We start from the raw sequence: 26,620 nt of genomic DNA, 5'->3' as shown, positions 1-26,620 counted from the left end.
AAAATCTCCCAAACGGAGTCATCCTCGAAATGAAATCTATGAAGTACGTAGAAGATTTCATATATGTTATAAGCCATATCAGATTATTCAAAAGTCAATTTCTTCACAGAAATAGTTAAAAATTCAAAACTGTGACTTCTCTCTAAAAAACAAAATGGCTGAAATTGATGGACAGAGGCAGGTGAGACCAGCTCACAGTGACAGCATGGAATGTAGACTGAAAACAGGCAATTATTTGAGCTTTTGAAGGATAGAAAAATGTCTTTTCTAAATACAGCTTTTCTGGAGATTGTTGACAGATACATACGATTTGGTTTAGGGAGTGGCTAAGAAAAAACTATAGAAAAAAATGTATCGATAATTATTTATTATTTTATACAGTAAAATTGTGAAGTTATATAGGTTTTGTAGATTTATATATATATATATACACACTTGTATACAGTAGAGATTGTGTATAATTGTATTTATATATTATAGTAATAATTAAAAATGAAATTATAAATTAGAAACTCATATATAAATTAAAGTAGCAATATTTAGAATTACATTAGAACCAATATATGTATAAGATAGTTAAATAATTCTGTTTCTGTATGAATTGGATATTTAAACTTATCTTTTATGTTTCCTTACAGTTTTCATTCCAAAGCAGGATCTGATCAAACAACTCTAAAATGGATTTATTTCTTTATTCACACAGGAAGTTGAAAAAAAATGCATGATTTTATGTGTATAACATTTTAACATAATAACAATATGACTAGTTGTACTATATTATGTGTAACACTTATTAATTATTTTGTGCTGCTAATATTTTCTGTGCATGAAGTGTTTCTGCTTTATAAAGCATGACATGTGACAGCTGCAGCCTTTGAACTTTGAGCAAATGATATGGATTCCATTCATCCTATCTTTAGTTGGTGTAATTTAAACCTGGTAGCCGGTAAAAAAAGAATCTAAGACATTTCTATTTTTGCAAGTCAAGAGCATTTTTTTCAAGCGTCTTAAATTTCAGAAAAATATTATATTATATTATATGTACTTGGGGAATATTCAAAGAAATATTAAGATATTAAACTTAATAGTTAACAATGAGCATTGATAATTAGGCTACAATAATTCTGGGTTAAATATATATATGTATTCATACCTTTGTATGTGGAATGTATGGTTCAACAAATCTGTGAATGTCGGAGTGAAATGACAGATGAAATAAATGAGCAGCTGCTAAGTGTGATTTGTGTGACAGAGGCCTCATGTATGTTTGAAAAAAAAACATTTCTTTATGTGAAGTTACAAAATACATTTAATTCTGAGAATAATATGATACATCATTAAGTATTATCTACATAAAGTATATTTCACCACACATCAAAATGGTTTATAAAGAAAATTTACATTTTGAATAATTTTTCCAAATTATATTTTTTAGTATTCAAGGTTATTATTTTTTTATGGTTACCGAGATGAGTACATACATCTTCAGACAAATATAATCAACAAATTGATATGAAATTTATGCAAAATATTTATAGAAGAATAATTACTTTTAATTTGGTTCTGATATATAAATTATTTTATAAAATAATATTTTTTGGCATTAAGGGGGAAAAAATGTGTGATCCTGATTACATAATCACTTTTGATCAATACTAATTTTTCACACATTTTAATGAAGGAATATTAACCCCTTTACAGCCCATGACGTATTAATACGCGTCAGTGCCCTGGTCTTTAAGAGCCTGACCCGTATTAGTACGTCATTACAATCGCGCACGCACACAGGCTGTACGGGCGCGATCGCCGCCGGGTGTCAGCTGATTGTCACAGCTGTCACCCGGTACTATGTGCAGGGAGCGGTCCCGCACCGCTCCCAGCACATTAACCCCTGCAATGCTGCGATAGAAGTCGATCGCAGCATTGCGGTGGCAAGGGGAGGTGATCGGTATACTCACCTCCTCTTCCGGCCTCCAGCGCTGTCTGCCGCGGCTTCCCGGGTGTTGCCATGATGACCCGATGTCGTCATGACAACATCCGGGTCACCAGGCAGCAGGAACATTGTTTGGTCATGCGCAGTGCACGACCACACACTGTTCTCACTGTGCAGCGCTGACTGCCTGCATAGCACAGGGATGGTGCTCCATCCCTATGCTGTGCAGGCGATCAGAATAAAAAAAGTTAAAGTCCCAGAGTGGGACAAAGTAAAAAAGTAAAAAAAATCCCAGAAATTGAAAAAAAAAATAAAAAAAATAATCCACCAAAAATAAAAATATAATGTACCCATCAATAAATATTACTATGAAAAAAAGCAAACAAACAATAAAAGTACATATATTTGGTATCGCGGCGTCCGGAACGACCTGGCCTATAAAACTGTCCCACTAGTTAACCCCTTCAGTGAACACGGTAAAAAATAAAAATAAAAAACGAAGCAAAAAACAATGGTTTATCATCATACCGAAAAACAAAAAATGGAATAACACACGATCAAAAAGACGAATATAAATAAAAATGCTACCGTTGAAAACAAGCTGCCATACAGCTTCATCATCCGAAAAATCAAAAAGTTATAGCTCTCAGAATAAAGCAATGCAAAAATATATTTTTTTCTATAAAATAGCTTTTATTATGTAAAAGCGCCAAAACATAGAAAAACAATATAAATGTGGTACCGCTGTAAACGTACTGACCCAAAGAATAAAGCTACCTTATCAATTTTACCACACGTGGAACAGAATAAAAAAAAAAAAAAAACAATTCCTGAACTGTTGGTTTTTGTTTATTCTGCCTCCCAAAAATCGGAATAGAAAGCGATCAAAAAATGTCACGTTCCTGAAAATGGCACCAATAACAACGTCAACTCATCCAGCAAAAAACAAGCCATCACATGACTCTGTCTGCCAAAACATGGAAAAATTATAGCTCTCAAAATATGGCGATGCAAAAACTAGATTTTACAAAAAATGAGTCTTTTAGTGTGTGACAGCTGTCAATCATAAAAACCCCATATGATTCTGGTATCGCTGTAGTCGCACCGACCCGAAGAATAAAGTCGTCTAATCACTTATACCGCACGAGGAACGGCGTAAAAAATAAACTCTCGGGTTAGGGTTGTGCTAGGGTTAGGGTTGTGCTAGGGTTAGGGTTGGGCTAGGGTTAGGGCTGGGGTTGGGGTTAGGGTTGGGGTTGGGATTTTTTTCAAAAGTAAGAAAAAAAGATGACGATATGGCAACTAGTGTTGAGCGCAAGTGCTCGCTACTTGAGTTTGCATCGGGTGCTCTGGTATGCATTGAGTATCGTGGGTATTTGAGTGACATGCTCGAGTCTCCGCCCCATATGCTTCGCGGCCAAAAAAACTTTGCTGGGATTGCCTGCCATGCATGAGCGATCCCTGCATGGTTTTTTTTGGGTGTCTAATAACCGTGAAACATGCGGGGCAGGGACTCGAGCATGTCACTCGAGCACACGCAGTACATGGTGCATACGTGAGTACCCGATGCAAACTCAAGTAGCAAGCACTTGCGCTCAAGACTAATGACAACTTATTCAATATGATGACCTAATGTTATCAAATTCTCTGTCGTACCTCTGGGTTCAAAATGTTCACTATACCCCTTGATAAAATCCTTGAGGGGTCTAGTTTCCAAAATGGGGTCACTTGTGGGGGGTTTCCACTGTTTAGGCACATCAGGGGCTCTCCAAACGCGACATGGTGTCCGCTAGCACATTGAATGGAAAATCGGCTCAAATTGTTAGCGGACACCATGTTGCATTTGGAGAGCCCCTGTGTGCCTAAACAATGGAGCTCCCCCACAAGTGAACCCATTTTGGAAACTAGACCACCCAAGGCACCTATCTAGATGCATAGTGAGCACTTGGAACCCCCAGGTGCTTCACAAATTGATTCGTAAAAATGAAAAAGTGGAAAAAAAATACTTTTTAATTTTTACGAATCAATTTGTGAAGCATCTAGGGGTTCCAAGTGCTCACTAAGCATCTAGATAGGTGCCTTGGGAGGTCTAGTTTCCAAAATGGGGTCACTTATGGGGGAGCTCCAATGTTTAGACACACAGGGGCTCTCCAAACGCGACATGGTTCCAATTTGTTAGCAGACACCATGTCACGTTTGGAGAGCCCCTGTGTGCCTAAACATTGGAGCACCCCCACAAGTGACCCCATTTTGGAAACTAGACCCCCCAAGGCACCTATCTAGATGCATAGTGAGCACTTGGAACCCCCAAGTGCTTCACAAATTGATTCGTAAAAATTAAAAAGTGAGAAAAAAAACACTTTTTTATTTTTACGGATTAATTTGTGAAGCACCTGGGGGTTCCAAGTGCTCACTATGCATCTAGATAGGTGCCTTGGGGGGTCTAGTTTCCAAAATGGGGTCACTTGTGGGAGAGCTCCAATGTTTAGCCACACAGGGGCTCTCCAAAAGCAACATGGTGTCCGCTAACAATTTGAGCCGATTTTCCATTCAATTTGTTAGCGGACACCATGTCGCGTTTGGAGAGCCCCTGTGTGCCTAAACATTGGAGCTCCCCCACAAGTGACCCCATTTTGGAAACTAGACCCCCCAAGGCACCTATCTAGATGCATAGTGAGCACTTGGAACCCCCAGGTGCTTCACAAATTGATTCGTAAAAATGAAAAACTGGAAAAATAAATACTTTTTCATTTTTACGGATTAATTTGTGAAGCACCTGGGGGTTCAAAATGCTCACCACCCATCTAGATAAGTTCCCAGGAGGGTCTAGTTTCCAAAATGGGGTCACTTCTGGGGGGTTTCCACTGTTTAGGCACATCAGGGGCTCTCCAAACGCAACATGGCGTCCGCTAATTATTCAAGCAAATTTTCCAATCGAAAATTCAAATGGCGCTCCTTCCCTTCCGAGCCATGCCGTGCGCCCAAACAGTGTTTTTTCCCCACATATGGGGTATCTGCGTGCCCAGGGGAAATTGCACAACAAATTTTGGGGTCCATTTTTTCCTGTTACCCTTGCGAAAATAAAAAAAATTGGGTCTAAAGTAACATTTTTGTGAAAAAAGTTAAATGTTCATTTTTTTCTTCCACATTCCAAAAATTCCTGTGAAGCACCTGAAGGGTTAATAAAGTTCTTGAATGTGGTTTTGAGCACATTGAGGGGGGCAGTTTTTAGAATGGTGTCACTTTGGGGTATTTTCTGTCATAAAGACCTCTCAAAGTGACTTCAAATGTGATGTGGTCCCTAGAAAAATGGTTTTGTAAATTTTGTTGGAAAAATGAGAAATCGCTGGTCAACTTTTAACCCTTATAGCTCCCTAACAAAAAAAAATTTTGGTTCCAAAATTGTGCTGATGTAAAGTAGACATGTGGGAAATGTTATTTATTAACTATTTTGTGTGACATATCTCTCTGATTTAAGGGCATAAAAATTAAAATTTTGAAAATTGCTAAATTTACAAAATTTTCGCCAAATTTCCATTTTTTCACAAATAAATGCAAGTGATATCGAAGAAATTTTACCACAATCATGAAGTACAATATGTCACGAAAAAACAATCTCAGAATCAGGGGTATCCGTTGAAGCGTTCCAGAGTAATTACCTCACAAAGTGACAGTGGTCTGAATTGTAAAAATTGGCCTGGTCATTAACGTGCAAACCACCTTGGGTTGTAAAGGGGTTAATAAGGTACAATGGTATAATTAAGAAGGGTATCACATGCAAAGTTGCATCATTTAATCATTTTTGGTAATACAAGGTTATGACATATATGAAATCATCCAGATAATGGAAATATAAGGGTATTTTTATGGAGAATATAATTACTCTGCATTTGTCATTAACATATAAAGGTATTATTATTATTATTATTATTATTATTTTTTAGTCTTAATTTTATTTTTCATTTTTACATTTTCTTCTTATTTTCTTCTTATTTTTCCATTTTTCATTTTTAATTCTCATTTTTTAATTTTATTTCAGTTCAATATCTCAATTGAGAAAACACATTAATATTTAATAAAGTAATGTGTAGTATAAGAATATTGCTTTATTAAATATAATGATATGGTTCCAATATAAGAAGAAAAATGTTTCAATTTTGTAAACACAACAAGTCATTCTTGCATTCATATATTTATTCATTTTGGTATCTGAGTATACATTCTTTGGTATTATTGGTTTAATAAAGATATAAACACTTGTTTCAAAACACACTTGACACCTATGGGTTGGGAAAGGTAATTACACCTATAACATATAAATATTCTATCACATGAAGAACTTGATTAAAAATGAATTACTATCTATTATTGTTTTATTATTCCAAACATAATTTATTTTAATATTTTGATAATAATTAGATGGATATTACTGATTGCTATGGTACGCTGTGATATTATAAGTTAGGAAAATTGCCAGATTTGGTATCAGATTAGGGAATGAAGACTTCAATCAAGACATCGCAATTATGAATTCAATCTTAATAAAGACTTTTCATATTTATAAATCAAAGAGATTCTCAAAAGTTACAAGAAGAAGCAACCGATATCCGGAAGTCTCAGAACATAGTTTTAAGGTTTAAGGAAGACTAAGTCCAGAAAGTAAAGAAGTTGTGAATCCTGAGTGTTATACTAGACTGTGTCAAATACAATACATTCACACCACTGATAACCACGACAACAGAGGACAATGATCCTAAATGAACTGGGTTGTGTTCAAGTTTTCATCACGTTCCAGTGTTTTTCTTATCACCTGCAACGCTTCAATGAAAGCCAGTGAATAGATAATACCTGACATATGTGTCCTGTACATTAAGGATTAAGTACTGGTTATGGTGCTATATAAAGCAGGCAAGTGTCAAGTTAACCCTTGCTTTGCTGACCAAAGACGTCACATCTGTTCCAAAAGAGACACGAGACCAGGGCGGATGACACGGAGGATTCCAGAATTATCCAAAGACAATCCAACGTATGTCCAGGTGACACTGCACAGATATTAAAGCTTCATTTCATCAATGGACTTCTAATAAAGAGTACAGTTTATGGACTGTATAATATCTACACGCTATAATTTATTTCAAAGGAATTTTCATCTAAAGACTGTGTTTTAAAAGAACCAAGAAGAAGAGGAGATGGAGACCCGATGACATCAGATGATGACTATTGGACACGTGATTACTTCGATTTAGATTTAGGGAAGTATAATTATACATGTTAAATGAATATTAGTCACGGCTTACCATAACATGAATTTACATCATTATGCTATTGAATACAAGTAAGGCTATGTGCCCACGATGCAGAAATGCTCTGCATTTTTCCTGAGCATTTCTGCAACTCCCTGGCAGAAAAAACGCATGCGGATTGTACATGCGGATTTTACATGCGTTTTTCAGCCAGGAACATACGGATGTGAAGCGTTTTTAGCATGTGATTTCACAAGCGGGTTGTCAAGCGCTTTTCAAGCGATTTTAGCATCACTTGAAAAGTGCTTGACAACTTGGTCACACTATATAAATCCATGCAACCGGCATGGATTTAATATAGTGTGACCAAGTTAGTTAAAAAAAAGAATAAAAATGGTAAAAAATAAAAATTATACTCACCTTCGATGGCCCACGGTCTCCTTATCTGATGCGTCCGCGGTCTCCCCAATGTCGCGCGGTGGTGTAAAAGGACCTTCCATGACGTCAATTTAGTCATGTGACAGGTCATGCGACCGCCAACGTCAGAGGTCGCGTGACCCATCACATGACTAAAGGTCCTTTTAGATTATCGCGAGCTGCTGGGGAGCTAGGAAGCATCGCTATGGAGACCGGGGGCCATCAGAAGGTAAGTCTAATGTATTTTTTTATTTTAAATTCTTTTTTTTACAGGTACTATGGTACCCGGGTCTGGAGGAGAGTCTCCTCTTCTCCAGACCCAGGTACCATCCGCACATTGAATTGCTTAATATCCGCATGTGCACATGTAGTCATGCGGATATTAAGCGATTCAATGCAAGTCAATGGCGGCAAAATCGCCGCGCTTTCGCAAAATAATTGGTAGTGCTGTGTTTTTTTCCGCAATGATAATCCGCAGCGGAAATTTCCGCAGCATGTGCACAGCACATGCGGATTGTCATTGGGGAACATTGCAGACCTTCTACCAAGCGTTTTTTAAGCGTTTCTGCGGCAGAATTGCCGCTGCGGAAACGATTAAACGCATAGTGGGCACACAGCCTTACAATAATCCAATATTGATATTATTATTACTATTATTATTATTAATATTATTATGGACATTAAATGATATTGCCAAGGAAGAAGAAAAGAAAAATGATCCTGTTATCCTAATGATGAACCTATCTACTTTGTTGGATTTCAGTTGATGTCTGTCATCCTCAAAAGGGGGAATTGTTAAATATTAATTATGGATATTCATTTTATTCTGAATTCTGTACCATATATTGCATAAGACTGCATTAGCCATCATGCTAGGGTTTCTAGATGACATGCGCTATTTGTGTATTTTTAGTTAGTACCATAAGTAAAAGAACAGCTGGTATGAACGGCCTATATAACCCATATTAGAGACAGGGGGGGCCGCTTTTGCCATTTCTCAGGACACTGGACAAGGATCTATGTGTGAAGGAAACAGCTGCCGATGTAGACCCAAAGAGACACGTGCTTTAACCGGACACATGGTGTCATCCTGACACACGTGCTGGACACAGACAGGCGCAATCAACCATTCAGAATCCCAAGAAAAGATGGGTGAATCTCAACTATTAAGCTAATTATGGACAAAGGGACAATCACTTTGTAATTATTTAACTATTTTATGTAACTACAGCAATCATTCTTTTTAATGGACAATCTAAGAATAAATCAATACTTTTTTTCTAAGAATATCATGATATACTCATTGATCGATCGCATCTGATAAGAAGTCCTCAATCTGCCAAGCTATCCCCGCCTATCTCCTTACTATTCCCCTAAATCTCCGCCTCCCTGCTTAATTATCATATATCCCCCCTCCCCTGCACATCACAGGGCCCTGTGACAGGTCCTGTGACGTGCACTGTGCTCCCTGACTTCCGGGCATACGGAAAGCTCCGGTCACATAGAGCGTGCTTTGCCTCATCCCGGCCCCGTCTCTCTGTGCTCTGCGCCGCAGGGTTCTATTGCGCAGGCGCCGGGGAGTCACTGTCACTTTCCGGCGCCTGCGCAATAGAAACCTGCGATTCCCTTTAACAGTGATTATAGGCAGCAACAGAACTAAAACAAAATGCAAAGGTAAACACAATATGTTGAAAAAAAGTGCATTGTATTGTAAATCCTTTCCACTTTGTGCATCGTGTTAGTAAAAAACATGAATGTAAGGGGATGATCATTGTTAGATCGCATTCGCACCTACATATGTAAATTCTTTTTGCTCTCTTTTTAGAAGCAAACAGAATGTTTTCAGTCGAATAGTCAAATAACTAACATAAATGGAAACCGTGGAGTGCTATTGATTATTTTGGGGTGCATCTGAATTCTGTTATGTACACAACCTACAATATTAGGAGTGCTTTGCAAGTTTAGTAAAAAAATAATTTTTATTAATCACAGATTATTAAAAATAACAAAGAACATCACACAGAACAGAGGACCACACACATATTAAATACTCATTAGAATACAAAAATGTATAAACTGTTGCTGATGTCAGGAAACCCCTATTCACATGGAGTATGTATGGAATCAATATTATTATTTATTATTATTATTATAGCGCCATTCATTCCATGGCGCTTTAGATGTGAAAGGGATATACATAGCACAAACAATTAAAATAAATTTGAATACAAGTCGGCGACTGGTACAGGAGGAGCGAGGACCCTGCCCGCGAGGGCTCACAGTCTACAGGTATAGGAACAGATTGAACATAAAGGTAATCTATGATTGTGGACCGCAAAAGTCCTACAAAATGTATAGCTCATTGGTTTAAGCTAAAGAAGTATAAACAACTGAGAGTCAATTCCTACGGCCCTCATACAGGTTTTCTTGACTCTCTGTTGCATATTTTATATGGTTACTTGCATTGCCACTTGTCTTGTCATGGATACACAATTTACTAGCTGTATTCCCAATAGGATGTTTTTCTGTGATGCAACATTGCTTTAGTTGTTTATACTGCTTTAGCTTAAACCATAGAGCTATACATTTTGTAGGACTTTTGGGGTCCACAATCATAGATTACGTTGATAATCAATCTGTTCCTATTGATTCCTTACATACTCCATGTGAATTGGGGTTTCCTGACATCAACAACAGTTTATACATTTTTGTATTCTAATGAGTATTTAATATTTCCTGAGTCATCAATCATGAGTGTGGTCCTCTGTTCTGTGATGTTTTATATGTTATTTTTAATAATCTGTGATTAATAAAAATATTTTTTTTACGAAACTTGCAAAGCGCTCCTAATATTGTAGGTTGTGTATGTGATAGCTGGGAGAGCTATATTGAGTATGGTCATCTAATAGGAACTGGGTTCTGTTATGTGTCAATTTTATTATTGAAAATAAACTTCTGTGTGATGCTCTATTACTTACATAATAAATACAGAAATATAGCGGAACCCCAATGCACCCCATAATAATCAATGGGGTCCTTCTGCTTTCCTTTGTATCAGTTTTAGGCTATGTTCACACTAGATATTTTTCAGCTTTTTTTTCCTGCAGCAAAACCTGATCTCTTTCCAGGAAGGTTTGTTCAGGATTTTGCTTGCTTTTGCAGCATTTTTTTCACTGTCCTTCTGTCTCTTTATGCATGTACATAAAGTTCAGTGAAAAAAAAAATCTCATGCTATTCCATCAGGTTTTGGCACAAAAACGCTCCAAAACCTGATACCTGCGTTTTTTTATGCGTTTTTTTCAACATCTATTATTTCCAATGGGTGAAAAACGCTGAAAGAAGTGACATGTTCTATACTGCAAAAAAAAACATGCAAAGCACAAAACACTGATGACACAAAAACCAAGGTGTGTGCATGAGATTTCTGGAATCTCATAGACTTTGCTGGTACTGTAAAAGTGATAAGTGACTGCAGACTTATAAATACCCCCAGCGCAGGCACTGTGTGGGGCGAGACCTGGTAACAGAGGGTATGTATGTGTTATACACACCCAGGCCATACAGCTCCACCTCTCTCCATACACTTGTATTAAGCGAGGCCACGCCCTGTCTAGTGACGTGGACGGCCAGTGGGCATGTCCGACTAGAAGGCCTCGCTCAATACAAGTGTAGGGAAATTGAGGCCACGCCCACTGGCCAGGGGTATGTATCACACATACACACAATACAATTACCGGGTCTCATACCGGCGCTGGAGGGATTCATAAGTCAGCAGTCACACAGAGTGACTTAGCACTTTTGACCGGACAGCCCCTTTAATGAAGCGCTCAATGCAGTACACTGACCTGATTCGTTAAGCGGCATGCACTGCTTAATGAATCAGGCGCGTCTGATACTCAGCGTGCGACGCCACTGGGGGCTGGCATACATTTCTGGAGTGAGTCGTAGTTTATGATGAATTTCACGTATTAGTGTAACCACACCCTATCCTTGTCCCACCCATACTATGCCCATATTGAAATTGCTGGCCGAGAATGGGCAACTGCTGTGTTGCGCAAATACATTGTGACTTATCAAGGTGTTTATGGACGATTTCTGGTGTAAGCACCTTAATGAAGCAGCCCCATGGCAGACAGCAGTATGACCAGCCTCTTGTTACTTCAGCTCCCCTGATATCTCAACTATTAGATCAGACAGAAAAATTGGACAGCAATGTAAGCAGCCTCCTCTTACCTTAGCACCCTTGGTATCTCCTAACAACCACTGCTGGAAGTAATTCTTCATACACATGAAGGGGTGAGGCTGAGACTTTCTTCTGAACCTGCTCAGAGGCCCCAACCCTAACATTTTAGGTCAGCTTTCTATCTGTGCATCAAGATGGTGACCATTTTAATTCTATAGTGATTACCTCGCTAAAAAAAAAAAATTTTGATTTGCTGATTAAAGTATTTAGGAAATAATCTATGACATTTCCTTTAATAATTTATTTTATCCTATTCTCAAGAACCCCTGGTTGGAACACTACAACTGCTACTGAAGAGCAGTGAGCACGGGTTGCTGATCACTTACTGCAAACAGCACTTTTGGTAGCAGCGCCTCCCTCCTTTTAAAGGGAATCTGTCAGTAGGATCAACCATCCTAAGCAGTCTATATGGTCATAGGAAACTGAATAAAATTATACCTTAATACAGAGGTCTCGAACATGCGGCCCGCATGCGGCCCCTGAGGCTGCTTTATGAGGCTCGCAGGCACAGACCCCTTGACCTGGTCCAGGAGGAGCCGCCGTCAGCAGCCCTGCATTGCCGCGCACAGACAGTCTCCCAGCACAGCATTTCCAATGCTAGCCACCAGCCAATCAGAGGCCAGCAGCTGATATCTGCATCCCAGCGCAGCGTCATATGACGTCACAGCCATGCGCAGATGTCAGCTGCTTGTCTGATTGGCCGGCGGCTAGCATTGGAAATGCTGTGCTGGGAGATGGTCTCTGCGCGGCAATGAAGCGCTGCTGTCGGTGGCTCCTCCTGGACCAGGTCGGGATCATCAAGGGGTCTGTGCCTGCGGGCTGCATGTGCAGAAAGGAAGCCGAGGGAACGGAGGACAGGTGAGAGGAATCTTTTTTTTGCTTTTTTATGTGTGTGAAGAACAGCACAGGGGACAATTCTACCAGATAGGGACCTGAATGGGGCATTACTACCGGATGGGGGACATTACGGCAAGATAGGGACCACCAAGATGGAGCATATTACTGCAAGATGGGGACCACCAGCATGGGGCATATTACTACAAGATGGGGACCACCAGCATGGGGCATATTACTGAAAGATGGCGACCAGGATGGGGCATATTATTGCAAGATTGGGACCACCAGCATGGGGCATATTACTGTAAGATGGGGACCACCAGCATGGGGCATATTACTGAAAGATGGGGACCACCAGGAGGGGGCATATTACTGCAAAATGGGGACCACCAGGAGGGGGCACATTACTGCAAAATGGGGACCACCAGGAGGGGGCACATTACTGCAAGATGGGGACCACCAGAAGGGGGCACATTACTGCAAGATGGGGACCACCAGAATGGGGCATATTACTGTAAGATGTGAACCACCAGGATGGGGCATATTACTGCAAGATGGGGACCACCAGGAGGGGGCACATTACTGCAAGATGGGGACCACCAGAATGGGGCATATTACTGCAAGATGGGAACCACTAGGATGGGGCATATTACTGCAAGATGGGGACCACCAGGAGGGGGCATATTACTGCAAAATGGGGACCACCAGGAGGGGGCATATTACTGCAAAATGGGGACCACCAGGAGGGGGCACATTACTGCAAGCTGGGGACCACCAGGAGGGGGCATATTACTGCAAGATGGGGATCACCAGAATGGGGCATATTACTGCAAGATGGGGACCACCAGGATGGGGCATGTTACTGCAAGATGGGGACCACCAGGATGGGGCATATTACTGCAAGATGGGGACCACCAGGATGGGGCAATTACTACAAGGTGGGGATCAGGAGGGGCACATTACTGCAAGATGGGGACCACCAAGATGGGGCACATTAGTACAAGATGGGGACCACCAGGATGGGGCACATTACTCCAAGATGGGGACCACCAGGATGGGTCATAATACTACAAGATAGGGACCACCAGGAAGGGGCATATTACAACAAGATGGGGACCACCAGGATGGGGCATATTACTACAAGGTGAGGACCAGGATGGGGCACATTACTGCAAGATGGGGACCACCAGGATGGGGCACATTACTACAAGATGGGGACCACCAGGATAGGGCATATTACTGCAAGATGGGGACCACCAAAATGGGGCATATTACAACAAGGTGGGGATCAGGATGGGGCACATTACTGCAAGATGGGGGCCACCAGGAGGGGGCACATTACAGCAAGATGGGGACCACCAGGATGGGGCATATTACTACAAGATGGGGACCACCAGGATGGGGCATATTACTACAAGATGGGGACCACCAGGCTGGGGCACATTACTGCAAGATGGGGACCTCCAGGAGGGGGCACATTACTGCAAGATGGGGACCACCAGGATGGGGCATATTACTGCAAGATGGGGACCACCAAAATGGGGCATATTACTACAAGATGGGGACCACCAGGAGGGGGCACATTACTGCAAGATGGGGACAACCAGGATGGGACATATTACAACAAGATGGGGACCACCAGGAGGGGGCACATTACTGCAAGATCGGGACCACCATGAGGGGGCACTTTACTGCAAGATGCGGACCACAAGGATGGGGCATATTACTGCAAGATGGGGACCACCAAAATGGGGCATATTACTACAAGGTGGGGATCAGGATGGGGCACATTACTGCAAGATGGGGACCACTAGGACAGGCACACTACTACAAGGTGGGGATCAGGATGGGGCACATTACTACAAGATGGGGACCACCAGGATGGGGCACATTACTCCAAGATGGGGACCACCAGGAGGGGGCACATTACTCCAAGATGGGGACCACCAGGATGGGGCATATTACTACAAGATGGGGACCACCAGGAGGGGGCACATTACTGCAAGATGGGGACCACCAGGAGGGGGCATAACTACAAGATGGGGACCACCAGGATGGGGCATATTACTACAAGATGGGGACCACCAGGCTGGGGCACATTACTGCAAGATGGGGACCTCCAGGAGGGGGCACATTACTGCAAGATGGGGACCACCTGGATGGGGCATATTACAGCAAGATGGGGACCACCAGGATGGGGCATATTACTGCAAGATGGGGACCACCAAAATGGGGCATATTACTACAAGGTGGGGATCAGGATGGGGCACATTACTACAAGATTGGGACCACAAGGATGGGGCACATTACTACAAGATTGGGACCACCAGAATGGGGCACATTACTAGAGGTTTGCCAGAATTACTATATGGTGTTAATTGTAAAACAATATTACTGTATGTGGCCAATTGGAGGAAACAAAATTGTAAAAATTAAAAAAAAAAAAATTAAAAATAAAGCATGAAAAAATATTTTGCCACCAAAAATGCTGTTTTATATAAAAACTAAACACAAAAAGTGTTATTATTGCCACATCTGTACCGACCCAAGCTATAAATAAATTAAACACAGCAAAAATGTTCAGACGGTGTATACAAAACAAAATGGTAAGACTAAAATTGTCACTTTGACCGGCAAAGAATGCGGCCCCCCAAATTCAAATTTCTTCCATGTGCGGCCCATATACCCAGCCGAGTTTGAGACCCCTGCCTTAATACCTGTGACCTGATGTTTTATTCAAGATAAATCCACATTATCTTGTATGTAAATGAGCTGTTCCAGGCTATGGGGCAGACAATGATCTCCATGAGAATTTGCCCCCAGAACTTATTTTAAATGAAAGAGGCATTACCAGTGTGAGACATGTAGGTCAGGAGAGCAGACTGTCAGTCATTATATATCTCACACTGGTAACGTTCCCTTTCATTTAGAGCTCGCTCAAACTAGCGTATATCTCGGACGAGTGCTACGCCTACAATGTTTTATCAGCCCAATGCACTCAGCTCAATGTTATTTTATGGGGCAGTGCAGATCTGCGATTTTTTTTCTCCGCACATCAGACCACGAGCACACGTACAAATCTATGGGTGCGTGTAAAACATTGGAGTGCAGTCCGATGTACGCACACAGAGACAATGGGGAAGATGGAGAAATTAAAGGGAAGGTGCCACGATTTTTAAGTTTGTATTAATTATTGATTATATACCGTATTTTTCGGACCATAAGACGCACTTTTTTCCTCCAAAATTTTGGAGGAAAATGGGGAGTGCATCTTATGGTCCGAATGTTGGGGGGGGTGTATATTTATGTGGGGTGTGGGGGGAGCGGTATCGGTGGAGGGGCGGGGCACAGGAGGCAGAAGCCGCCTACTGCAGCCTACACCGTCCCTGCTGCTAAAGAAAATGAATATTCAGTGCTCCCCACGCCCATGGGGTGTGGGGAGCACTGAATATTCATGCTCCTTAATAGCGGTATACAGTGTAGCCGCGCTGCGGGCTATCTCCTGTGCCCGCTCATTAAAGGGCATGAATATGGGCGTGGGGAGGGGGTGAATATTCATGCCCTTTAATGAGTGGGCACAGGAGATAGCCGGCAGCAGCAGCCGCAGGGCGGCTCCGCTGTGTGCCGGCTATGAAGGAGAGTGAAGTCACTGCTCCCCGATCAGTCCCGGCGTGGGGAGCAGTGACTTCCAGCAGCTGATCTCTCCTTGTGAGCCGCGCATGGCAGTGACGTCATGCGCGGCTCACATGGAGAGATCAGTGCAGGCAGACAGGACGCAGCGCTGGAGGAGAGAAGAAAGGTGAGTAGGAGTGTTTATTTTTTTTTAATGTGCAGCCTGATGGGGATTAGCGGTGCCATGCATACCAGGACAGGGATTAGGGGTGCCATGCATACTAGGACAGGGATTAGGGGTGCCATGCATACCAGGACAGGGATGAGGGGTGCCAAGCATATCAGGACAGGGATGATGGGTGCCATGCATACCAGGACAGGGATGAGGGGTGCCATGCATACCAGGACAGGGATGAGGGGTGCCATGCATAACAGGACAGGGATTAGGGGTGCCCAGCATAATAGGACAGGGATGAGGGGTGCTATGCATACCAGGACAGCGATGAGGGGTGCCATGCATACCAGGACAGGGATGAGGAATGCCATGCATACCAGAACAGGGATGAGGGGTGCCATGCATACCAGGACAGGGATGAGGGGTGCCATGCATACCAGGACAGGGATGAGGGGTGCCATGCATACCAGGACAGGGATGATGGGTGCCATGCATATCAGGATAGGTATGAGGGGTGCCATGCATACCAGGATAAGGATGAGGGGTGCCAGGATGGAGGGATGCCAGGCATACCAGGATGGGGATGGGGACACATATAAAAGAAAGGGGGTGGCATTATATATCAGGATGGGGGATATTGTCAGAATTGGGGGACATTACCCCTATACCAGTGTCAGCAGAAGACCCCCTCCCCCTTAAAAGTGCATCATGACCACATTTTTTTTTTACATTTTTATTTTTTTTATTTTCCTCCTCTAAAACCTAGGTGCGTCTTATGGTCCGGTGCGTCTTATAGTCCGAAAAATACGGTAATTAATTATTTTTAATACAAAATTAAATGCACCACTTAATTATTTTTTTATTTCTAAATTTTTATTTCAGCCACTGGGGGATGCCATATTCATTTGGTGGGGGTGTAAGTGTCTGAGAAGGACACTTACACCCTCACTTACAGCAGCCCCTGGGCATAGCAATGTGTGGTCGGTCAGCGGAGGTGCGGGGTGAGTATGTACAGTGGTGGCCAAAAGTATTGGCACCCCTGCAATTCTGTCAGATAATACTCAGTTTCTTCCTGAAAATGATTGCAATCACAAATTCTTTGGTATTATTATCTGCATTTAATTTGTCTTCAATGAAAAAACACAAAAAGAATTGTCCTAAAGCCAAATTGGATATAATTCCACACCAAGCCTAAAAAAGGGGGTGGACAAAAGTATTGGCACTGTTTGAAAAATCATGTGATGCTTCTCTAATTCGTGTAATTAACAGCACCTATAACTTACCTGTGGCACCTAACAGGTGTTGGCAATAACTAAATCACACTTGCAGCCAGTTAACATGGATTAAAGTTGACTCAACCTCTGTCCTGTGTCCTTGTGTGTACCACATTGAGCATGGAGAAAAGAAAGAAGACCAAAGAACTGTCTGAGGACTTGAGAAACCAAATTGTGAGGAAGCATGAGCAATCTCAAGGCTACAAGTCCATCTCCAAAGACCTGAATGTTCCTGTGTCTTCCGTGCGCAGTGTCATCAAGAAGTTTAAAGCCCATGGCACTGTGGCTAACTTCCCTAGATGTGGACGGAAAAGAAAAATTGATGAGAGATTTCAACGCAAGATTGTGCGGATGGTGGATAAAGAACCTCGACTAACATCCAAACAAGTTCAAGCTGCCCTGCAGTCCGAGGGTACAGCAGTGTCAACCTGTACTATCCGTCGGCGTCTGAATGAAAAGGGACTGTATGGTAGGATACCCAGGAAGACCCCACTTCTTACCCCGAGACATAAAAAAGCCAGGCTGGAGTTTGCCAAAACTTACCTGAGAAAGCCTAAAACATTTTGGAAGAATGTTCTCTGGTCAGATGAGACAAAAGTAGAGCTTTTTGGGGAAAAGCATCAACATAGAGTGTACAGGAAAAAAAAAGAGGCATTCAAAGAAAAGAACACGGTCCCTACAGTCAAACATGGCGGGGGTTCCCTGATGTTTTGGGGTTGCTTTGCAGCCTCTGGCACTGGACTGCTTGACCGTGTGCATGGCATTATGAAGTCTGAAGACTACCAACACATTTTGCAGCATAATGTAGGGCCCAGTGTGAGAAAGCTGGGTCTCCCTCAGAGGTCATGGGTCTTCCAGCAGGACAATGACCCAAAACACACTTCCAAAAGCACTATAAAATGGTTTGAGAGAAAGCACTGGAGACTTCTAAGGTGGCCAGCAATGAGTGCAGACCTGAATCCCATAGAACACCTGTGAAGAGATCTCAAAATGGCAGTTTGGAGAAGGCACCCTTCAAATATCAGAGACCTGGAGCAGTTTGCCAAAGAAGAATGGTCTACAATTCCAGCAGAGCATTGTAAGAAACTCATTGATGGTTACCGGAAGCGGTTGTTCGCAGTTATTTTGGCTAAAGGTTGTGCAACCAAGTATTAGGCTGAGGGTGCCAATACTTTTGTCTGGCCCATTTTTGGAGTTTTGTGTGAAATGATCAATGATTTGATTTTTGCTTCATTCTCTTTTGTGTTTTTTCTTCATTCTCTTTTGTGTTTTTTCCTTGCAAGCAAATTAAATGAAGATAATAATACCAAAGAATTTGTGATTGCAATCATTTTCAGGAAGAAACTGAGTATTATCTGACAGAATTGCAAGGGTGCCAATACTTTTGGCCACCACTGTACGGTAACGGCGGTGATCTCAGCCTGTCAGTGTTACACTGCAGGCTGCTATCACCGCCGACCTGTTCAGGGCACAGCTGGGAGATCATCTATCTGCTGTGCCCTGAACACACTGAACAGGACGCAGTGCTCTGTGGGAGAGCCGGGAAGGTAAGTACAAGAGTTTTTTTTTATTTATTTATTGAATACATGAAGCCATACACTCCAGAGAGGGGGGGTGGAGGATGATGATGGGGGGCCATACACGCAGGGAGGAGGATGATGATGGGGGGTCCATACACAGGGAGGAGGATGATGGGCGGGCCATACACGCAAGGAGGAGGATGATGATGGGGGGCCATACACGCAAGGAGGAGGATGATGATGGGGAGCCATACACGCAAGGAGGAGGATGATGATGGGGGGCCATACACGCAAGGAGGAGGATGAGGATGGGGGGCCATACACGCAAGGAGGAGGATGATGATGGGGGGCCATACACGCAAGGAGGATGGGGGGCCATACACGTAAGGAGGAGGATGACGATGGGGGGCCATACACGCAAGGAGGAGGATGCTGATGGGGGGCCATACACGCAGGGAGGATGATGATGGGGGGGCCATACACGCAGGGAGGAGGATGATGATGGGGGGGCCATACACGCTGGGAGGAGGATGATGATGGGGGCCATATACGTTGGGAGGAGGATGATGATGATGGGAGGCCACACACGCCGGGAGGAGGAGGATGATGATGGGGGGCCATACACACCGGGAGGAGGACGATGAGGGGCCATACACGCCGGGAGGAGGATGACGATGGGGGGCCATACATGCTGGGAAGATTATGATGATGGTGGGCCATACATGCAGGGAAAAGGATGATGATGATGATGGGAGGCCATACACGCAGGGAGGAGGATGATGATGATGGGGGGCCATACATGCAGGGAGGAGGATGATGATGGGGGGCCATACACACCAGGAGGAGGATGATGATGATGGGGGGCCATACACACCGGGAGGAGGATGATGATGGGGGGGCCATACACGCCGGGAGGAGGATGAGGATGGGGGGCCATACACGCCAGGAGGAGGATGATGATGATGGGGGGCCATACACCCCGGGTGGAGGAGGATGATGATGGGGGCCATACACCCCAAGAGGAGGAGGAGGAGGATGATGGGGGGGCCACACACACCAGGAGGAGGAGGCTGATGATGGGGGGCCATACACGCCGGGAGGAGGACGCTGATGATGGGGGGCCATATACACCAGGGTGCACATTCTACTGTGGTGCCTTATATGGGGCCATTATAGTGTGGAGCAATATGTGGGGCACATTATAGTATGGGGCCATTATAGTATGGTTCACTATATGGAGCCATTAGATTGTGGGGCACCACATGGGGCCATTAGACTGTTGGGCACCACATGGGGCCATTAGAATGTGGGGTACCACATGGGGCCATAAGACTGTGGGGCACTACATGGGGCCATTAGATTGTGGGCTCGGCGACTTTGATGATCGGTGCAGGTACTGAAGTCACTGCTCATCACAGCCGCCGGGTCTTGCGGAGAGCAGCGGGTCCCGGAGTGGCTGCTGCTACGGAGCGTCGTTCTCTGAACAAAGCTCCATAGCCTTTGGACGTCGGATACGGGGATCGTCGTGGGAACGCCATGGACTACAATGGACCTGCTTGGGTTTTTATTTTTCAAAAATAAATTGGTGAACCTGGGAAAGTGTCGGGAGTCTTATTCAAGTAAAATTTATTTTTCTGTGTGGATTTTTTTTTTCTTTCTGTGTTAGTAATGGGGGTGTCTGATAGACACCTCTCCGTTACTAGCCACAGGTCTTGATGCCAGATGTGATTTTTGACAATTCACAGCTGTCATCAACCCTATCTACCATTACCCCGATTGCTACTGCACCAGGGCAATCGGGAAGAGGCAGGCAAAGAGCCAGAATTGACGCATCTAATGTGATACGATATTTTTGATGCGGCTGCGGGCTGGTATTTTTAAGCTGGGAAAGTCCCAATTAACCAGCTCGCTGTATCTAATCCCAGCCTGTGCAATACTCCCCAGCCCGGTGTATCTAATACCAGCCTGTACGATACTCCCCAGCCCGCTGTATCCTGGCATCCCGGTACCCGTTCTACTACTGCTAAATGAGAAAGTTGTTGTGTTGTATTAGATTTGTTCTATTGTGTGTACTGAGTTAGAGGATATAATACATTGCATTGTAAATTGTACTTTCCTGCCATCTGCTGGCCAATGTGTGTATATGAAGTAATGATTATTCTCCTCACAACAAGTGGTGGCCATAGCAATGGCTGGGAGGAGTCTCCCAGTTCAGGGCTCTGACTCTGACTGAACGCTGGTAAAAATCAGTTGTGGGCGATTCCTGCTGCCTCAGGAAGATTGAGGAGAGACATTATTCTCTCAGAGGAGAGTTTTCAATGCCAGTCTACGCTGAGGGGACATTTTTCCTCACATAATCTCCTTCACAAATAGAGTGAAGTGTCTTCCCATCAGGAGAGCGAATGCTGTACATGGACTCTCCTGCTCTCTGGTTATCCTGATCGCATCTAGCCAGGACCAGATCTACGTGGCTGCCACGCCACCAACTTTGTTTAAACCTACCCCCTGCAAGAGGGAACGGTGGGATAAAAACTGTGAGTGCATCCACACTTTAGTGTGTTTCCACAGAGAGCTAATCTGTGAAGGTCCCTGCATCAGTGTAATATTGCCTGGACTGTGTATAGCATTTCCTGTACAAGCAAGTGAAGAGAACTGTGCTCCAGCTGCCCCGAGAGGCCATAACAATGCTTGTCTCATGAGAAAACCATAACTTTCATATGCACAATATACTGTGAACTTTGCCTTTAAGAGAGACTGTACCCTGTTACCTCATTCAGTAAAATTGTTATGTTTACAAGTTCACCTGCGTGTCTAGCTGCTTGAGATTGCACAAACATCACAGGCACTCCAAAACCTGCACCCAGACACCACCGCTACAGGAGTGCCCCCGGGGGGTCCTATACCATCCACAAGTGCCACATCCCGCTTTTGAAATTGTAGTGGTCATGAGAAGGGACCCACTTCAGCTACCGTGGCATCATTATCTTCTGCTAGTGAGACTACACACCCCAGCTGGCCCTTCTGCAACATCTGGCGCCTACCCAGTGGCCCACCACATGTCTAATCCTAGCCTGTGCGATACTCCCCAGACTGGTGTATCTAATCCCATCATCATGTGCGATACTCCCCAGCCCTGTGTATCTAGTCTCAGCCTGTGCAATACTCCCCAGACTGGTGTATCTAATTCCGTCAACATGTGTGATACTCCCCAGAGCAGTGTATCTAATCCCATCATCATGTGCTATACTCCCCAGACTGGTGTATCTAATCCTAGCCTGTGCGATACTAACCAGACTGGTGTATCTAATCCCATCATCATGTGTGATACTCCCCAGACTGTTGTATCTAATCCCATCATCATGTGCGATACTCCTTAGACCGGTATATCTAATCCCATCATCATGTGCGATACTTCTTAGACCGGTGTATCTAATCCCGTCATGTGTGATACTCCCCAGACCGGTGTATCTAATACCGTCATATGCGATACTCCCCAGATCGGTGTATCTAATCCCAGCCTGTGCAATACTCCTCAGACCGGTGTATCTAATCCCGTCATCATGTGTGATACTCCCCAGAGCGGTGTATCTAATCCTGTCATCATGTGCAATATTTCCCAGGACAGTGTATCTAATCCCAGCCTGTGCAATACTCCCCCGGCCGATGTATTTAATCCCATCATCATGGGCGATACTCCACAGACCGGTATATCTAATCCCGTCATCATGTGCGATACTCCCCAGACCGGTATATCTAATCCCGTCATCATGTGCGATACTCCTTAGACCGGTGTATCTAATCCTGTCATCATGTGCGATACTCCTTAGACCGGTGTATCTAATCCCGTCAACATGTGTGATACTCCTTAGACTGGTGTATCTAATCCCGTCATCATGTGCGATACTCCTTAGACCAGTGTATCTAATCCCATCATCATGCACGATACTCCTTAGACCGGTGTATCTAATCCCGTCATCATGTGCGATACTCCTTAGACCGGTGTATCTAATCCCATCATGCGATACAATATACTGAGCTCAGTATTTAGATATTTGCAGCTTATCATGTGCTGTGAATAATCCCAGTGTGTGATACACTCCATGTATCTAACCCCAGTTTATGAAACAGCGAGCAGCATCAACTCGGTGACACTGTACTTGTCAGTATCACTGGCAGTCACCAACAAAATGGCTCCGCACTGTGATCCTAAACTTTATCCTCTCTTATCCTGTTACAAACACCCAGAAGGGGAGGAGAGGAAGCGACGTCACACCCATGAGAGCAGATTCAGCCCCAATTTACTGAAGTAGTAATGTGAGCTAGTTGGACATGAGGTTTTCATGGCAAAGTTCAGCAGCTGCTCCCCCTAGTGTTTAAAAGTGGAAATGCCAAAACTTTTTAAATTATTTTTCATATTTTACTTCATTAAAAACAAATGATAATATTTGAAAAAAATCAAAACATTAATACTTTACATTTTTTTAATTGGTGAAAAAAAAAAATTCTTGATGGTACCTTCCCTTTAAGTTATCCATCTTCTCCGCATCTGTACTGCGACGATTCTCTCATGCGAGAGAATTGGATAACACTAATATGACACTCAGCTCAAAATGACAAAGTTTGAGCAGAGTGTCATTAGTATAATCGGCCAGATCCTCTTGCATTAAAGAATATGTGAGCATGCCCTTAAAATAAGCTCTGGAGACAGATTATCAGGTCCCCATCTTGCGGAGTTTACAGTCCATAAAGGAGGAAGTCATGGTTGTATGTGACACTCCAAGTTATAAATTTAAAGGGGCTGTCCACTACTGAGACAACCCCTTCTGTATCCCTATGTTTACCCCCAGTAAAATAATTACACTTTTACTCACCTCCAGTGCCGTTCCAGCGGCACTGTCTCTCCCGAGGCTTGCATAACATTGTTATGTCAAGCGATCCCTGTGGCCAATCAGCGCTGGCTTCTCTCCTATGGACGTAATTGACATCTGGAGGAAGGGAAAGCTGGGGCTCTTCTTTCACTTCCTCTGGATGTCTTGATTTGTTCAAAGAAGAAGAGAGTGAAGCGAGAGATGATTGGCCGCAGGGATTGCATGACATGATGTCGTGTGATCCCCGAGAGTTAGAGCCAACACCCCTGGAACGGCACCGGAGGGGAGTACAAGTTTTATTTAACTGGAGGGAAACAGGGATTCAGAAGGCGTCCAAGCAGTACACAGCCCTTTTAATGATCATTAACTAAAACTGAAGCCATATACATAGACAACCACCTTTTATTTGTTGCACATCTTTCTGGAGTGTCATAAATATTACGAGAATTGTCCCTATTCTTGTAATATTTATGGGTGACACCTAGAAGATTGTGTGCCATTTTACCTTGATATAGAAGTTACTCTACATATAGGCTGCCACATGCAAACAAACAAATCTATGACCAGATGGCTGGGTCCACACAGAAAGACATTATGGGCCATGTGGGGCCCCTAGGCTGCAGGTTGTGCATCCCTGGAATAAGGAAGAAGGGTTGGACAAGTCATCAACATCTAAATCTGTGGTAGCCCAACCAAAGTCCTACTATATGTTAGGAGTAAATGCCAGCTGGGGTGGAGTGGCGCAGTGCCACTGTCCCCTGTACTCGGAGCTACGGGAGGCCGTTTGGTGAACTCACACACGGCAGCTGGCTGTGGTTTCCTGCCATTTCTCACTGCCTTTGAGTTTTGCTCAAAAAGCTACAGCCGGATATTATGGACAGGTGTACAGGTGTATTTAGTAAAGGTGACGTACACAGCGCTGTGGCACTAAAACAACTTGCAGGAAAACACCATTGGGGGATGGCGAGCCTGGCCGCTGGGGTGGGTGCTGACAGAAGCCTCCTGGGGTGGGCAATCAGAATGGCCAATGACAGAAGTGTGTAATGTTCTGTACAGTGGTGCTTGTCAGCCATATTATGTCTCACTGCCACACTATTAGAAATTCAGCCTCCGCTCCCAGGTTACACTGTGTGACACGTCGGCAGCTCCAGCCCACACCGTCATGTCAGCTGTACTGGGAGCTGTCTCACACACCATAATTAGCAGCCGACTGGCAGGTCACGTGTGACACTGCCCCTCCGGTCACATGTATTCCCCCGGACAGCGCACGCAGGACCCCCGAGCGCGCACCTCTAATGAGCTGCTGCTTCTCTTCTCGCTCGTCAGCCGGTTGCTCAGAGCCTGAGTCCCGGCGCTTCCCCTCCGCCTGCACACCTCCCTGTGCCTCCATTTTAGCCTGAGCAGCAGATTAGGTGCACATGTCCGCCTCTTCCTGTACTGCGCCCGCCTCACAGGATAGGACACTGAAGCGAGAGGCACAGTGGGCTCAGCGGCGCTGCTTCCCTGACCAGCCCACTCTCCAGGGGCTCATCTCTCGTTTAGGGGAGGAAATCATTTGGCCAGGTCTAACGTGGAGATTGTAGCGGGATTTGTATTTGTGAAAAGATATGTTTCCCTACTACAAAGAATGAAAGGCTTTGCGGCAGTCCTGTGGGCTAAACATGCACAAAGGCTGTGTGCCCACGTAGCGTTTTTCAAGCGTTTTTGATGCAGATTTTCCGCAGCATAAACGCTTGTAAAACGCTTGGTAACCCGCACCCCATGGTCCCCAATGGGATTCCGCAAGTTCTATGCACATGCTGCGGATTTTTCCGCAGCGTTTATGCCGCGTTCAAAAATCCGCAGCATGTCAATTAATTTTGCGTTTCCGCAAGCGGAATTGCCTTTGTCCAATGCATAAAAAACGCAAGGCAACTCCGCATGTGGAAAACGCGTGATAAACGCGCGAAAAATGCGCGATAAACGCGTGCGGAATTCCGCATGTGTTTTTCCGGGAGAGGACTTGCAGAAATGAAGCAGAAATTTTCAGCAGCATTTCTGCATCTCCCTGGCAGAAAAAACGCATGCAGATTGTACATGCGTTTTTCCTGCAGAATACATGCGGATCCACATGCGGATTCACATGCGTTTCCACATGCAGATTGACAAGCGCTTTCCAGGCGATAGCGTCACTTGGAAAGTGCTTGACAACTAGGTCACACTGTATAAATCCATGCAAACAGCATGGATTTATACAGTGTGAACCATAAAAATGAAAACAAATAAAGCTATACTCACCCACGAGGCCCCGGTGTGTGCAGCAGCGCTCGTTCCTGTCTGGTTCCCGGCTGCCGGCATATCGCGAGACACAGCGGTGAAGGGCCTGCGGTCACATGACTGTGACGTCACCGCAGGTCCTCAAGCGATGCCGGCATTCTGAGAGAAGCCGCCGGACAGGTGAATATAAACTTTATTTGTTATTTTATTCTTTTTTTACAGGTACAATGGTACCCAGGTCT

At 44.0% G+C, this 26,620-nt stretch overlaps 1 protein-coding gene across 1 annotated transcript in view; it reads right to left on the bottom strand.

Moving 5' to 3' along the window:
• TMEM242 (transmembrane protein 242) overlaps positions 1 to 25,585 on the bottom strand; it is a 150,831-nt gene extending 125,246 nt beyond the window's left edge. Inside the window, exon 1 of the mRNA XM_073673352.1 lies at positions 25,413 to 25,585. Within this exon, the coding sequence (XP_073529453.1) occupies positions 25,413 to 25,512 (100 nt within the window). The 5' untranslated portion in view covers positions 25,513 to 25,585. The remainder of the gene's footprint in view (positions 1 to 25,412) is intronic.
• Between the last annotated feature and the right edge of the window lie 1,035 nt (positions 25,586 to 26,620).

Source organism: Phyllobates terribilis, unplaced genomic scaffold, assembly GCF_046119375.1.
Source record: "Phyllobates terribilis strain yellow unplaced genomic scaffold, ASM4611937v1 Scaffold_3__8_contigs__length_932513732, whole genome shotgun sequence".
NCBI classification, from domain to species: domain Eukaryota; kingdom Metazoa; phylum Chordata; class Amphibia; order Anura; family Dendrobatidae; genus Phyllobates; species Phyllobates terribilis.
This window is presented reverse-complemented; position numbering and strand designations above follow the sequence as displayed.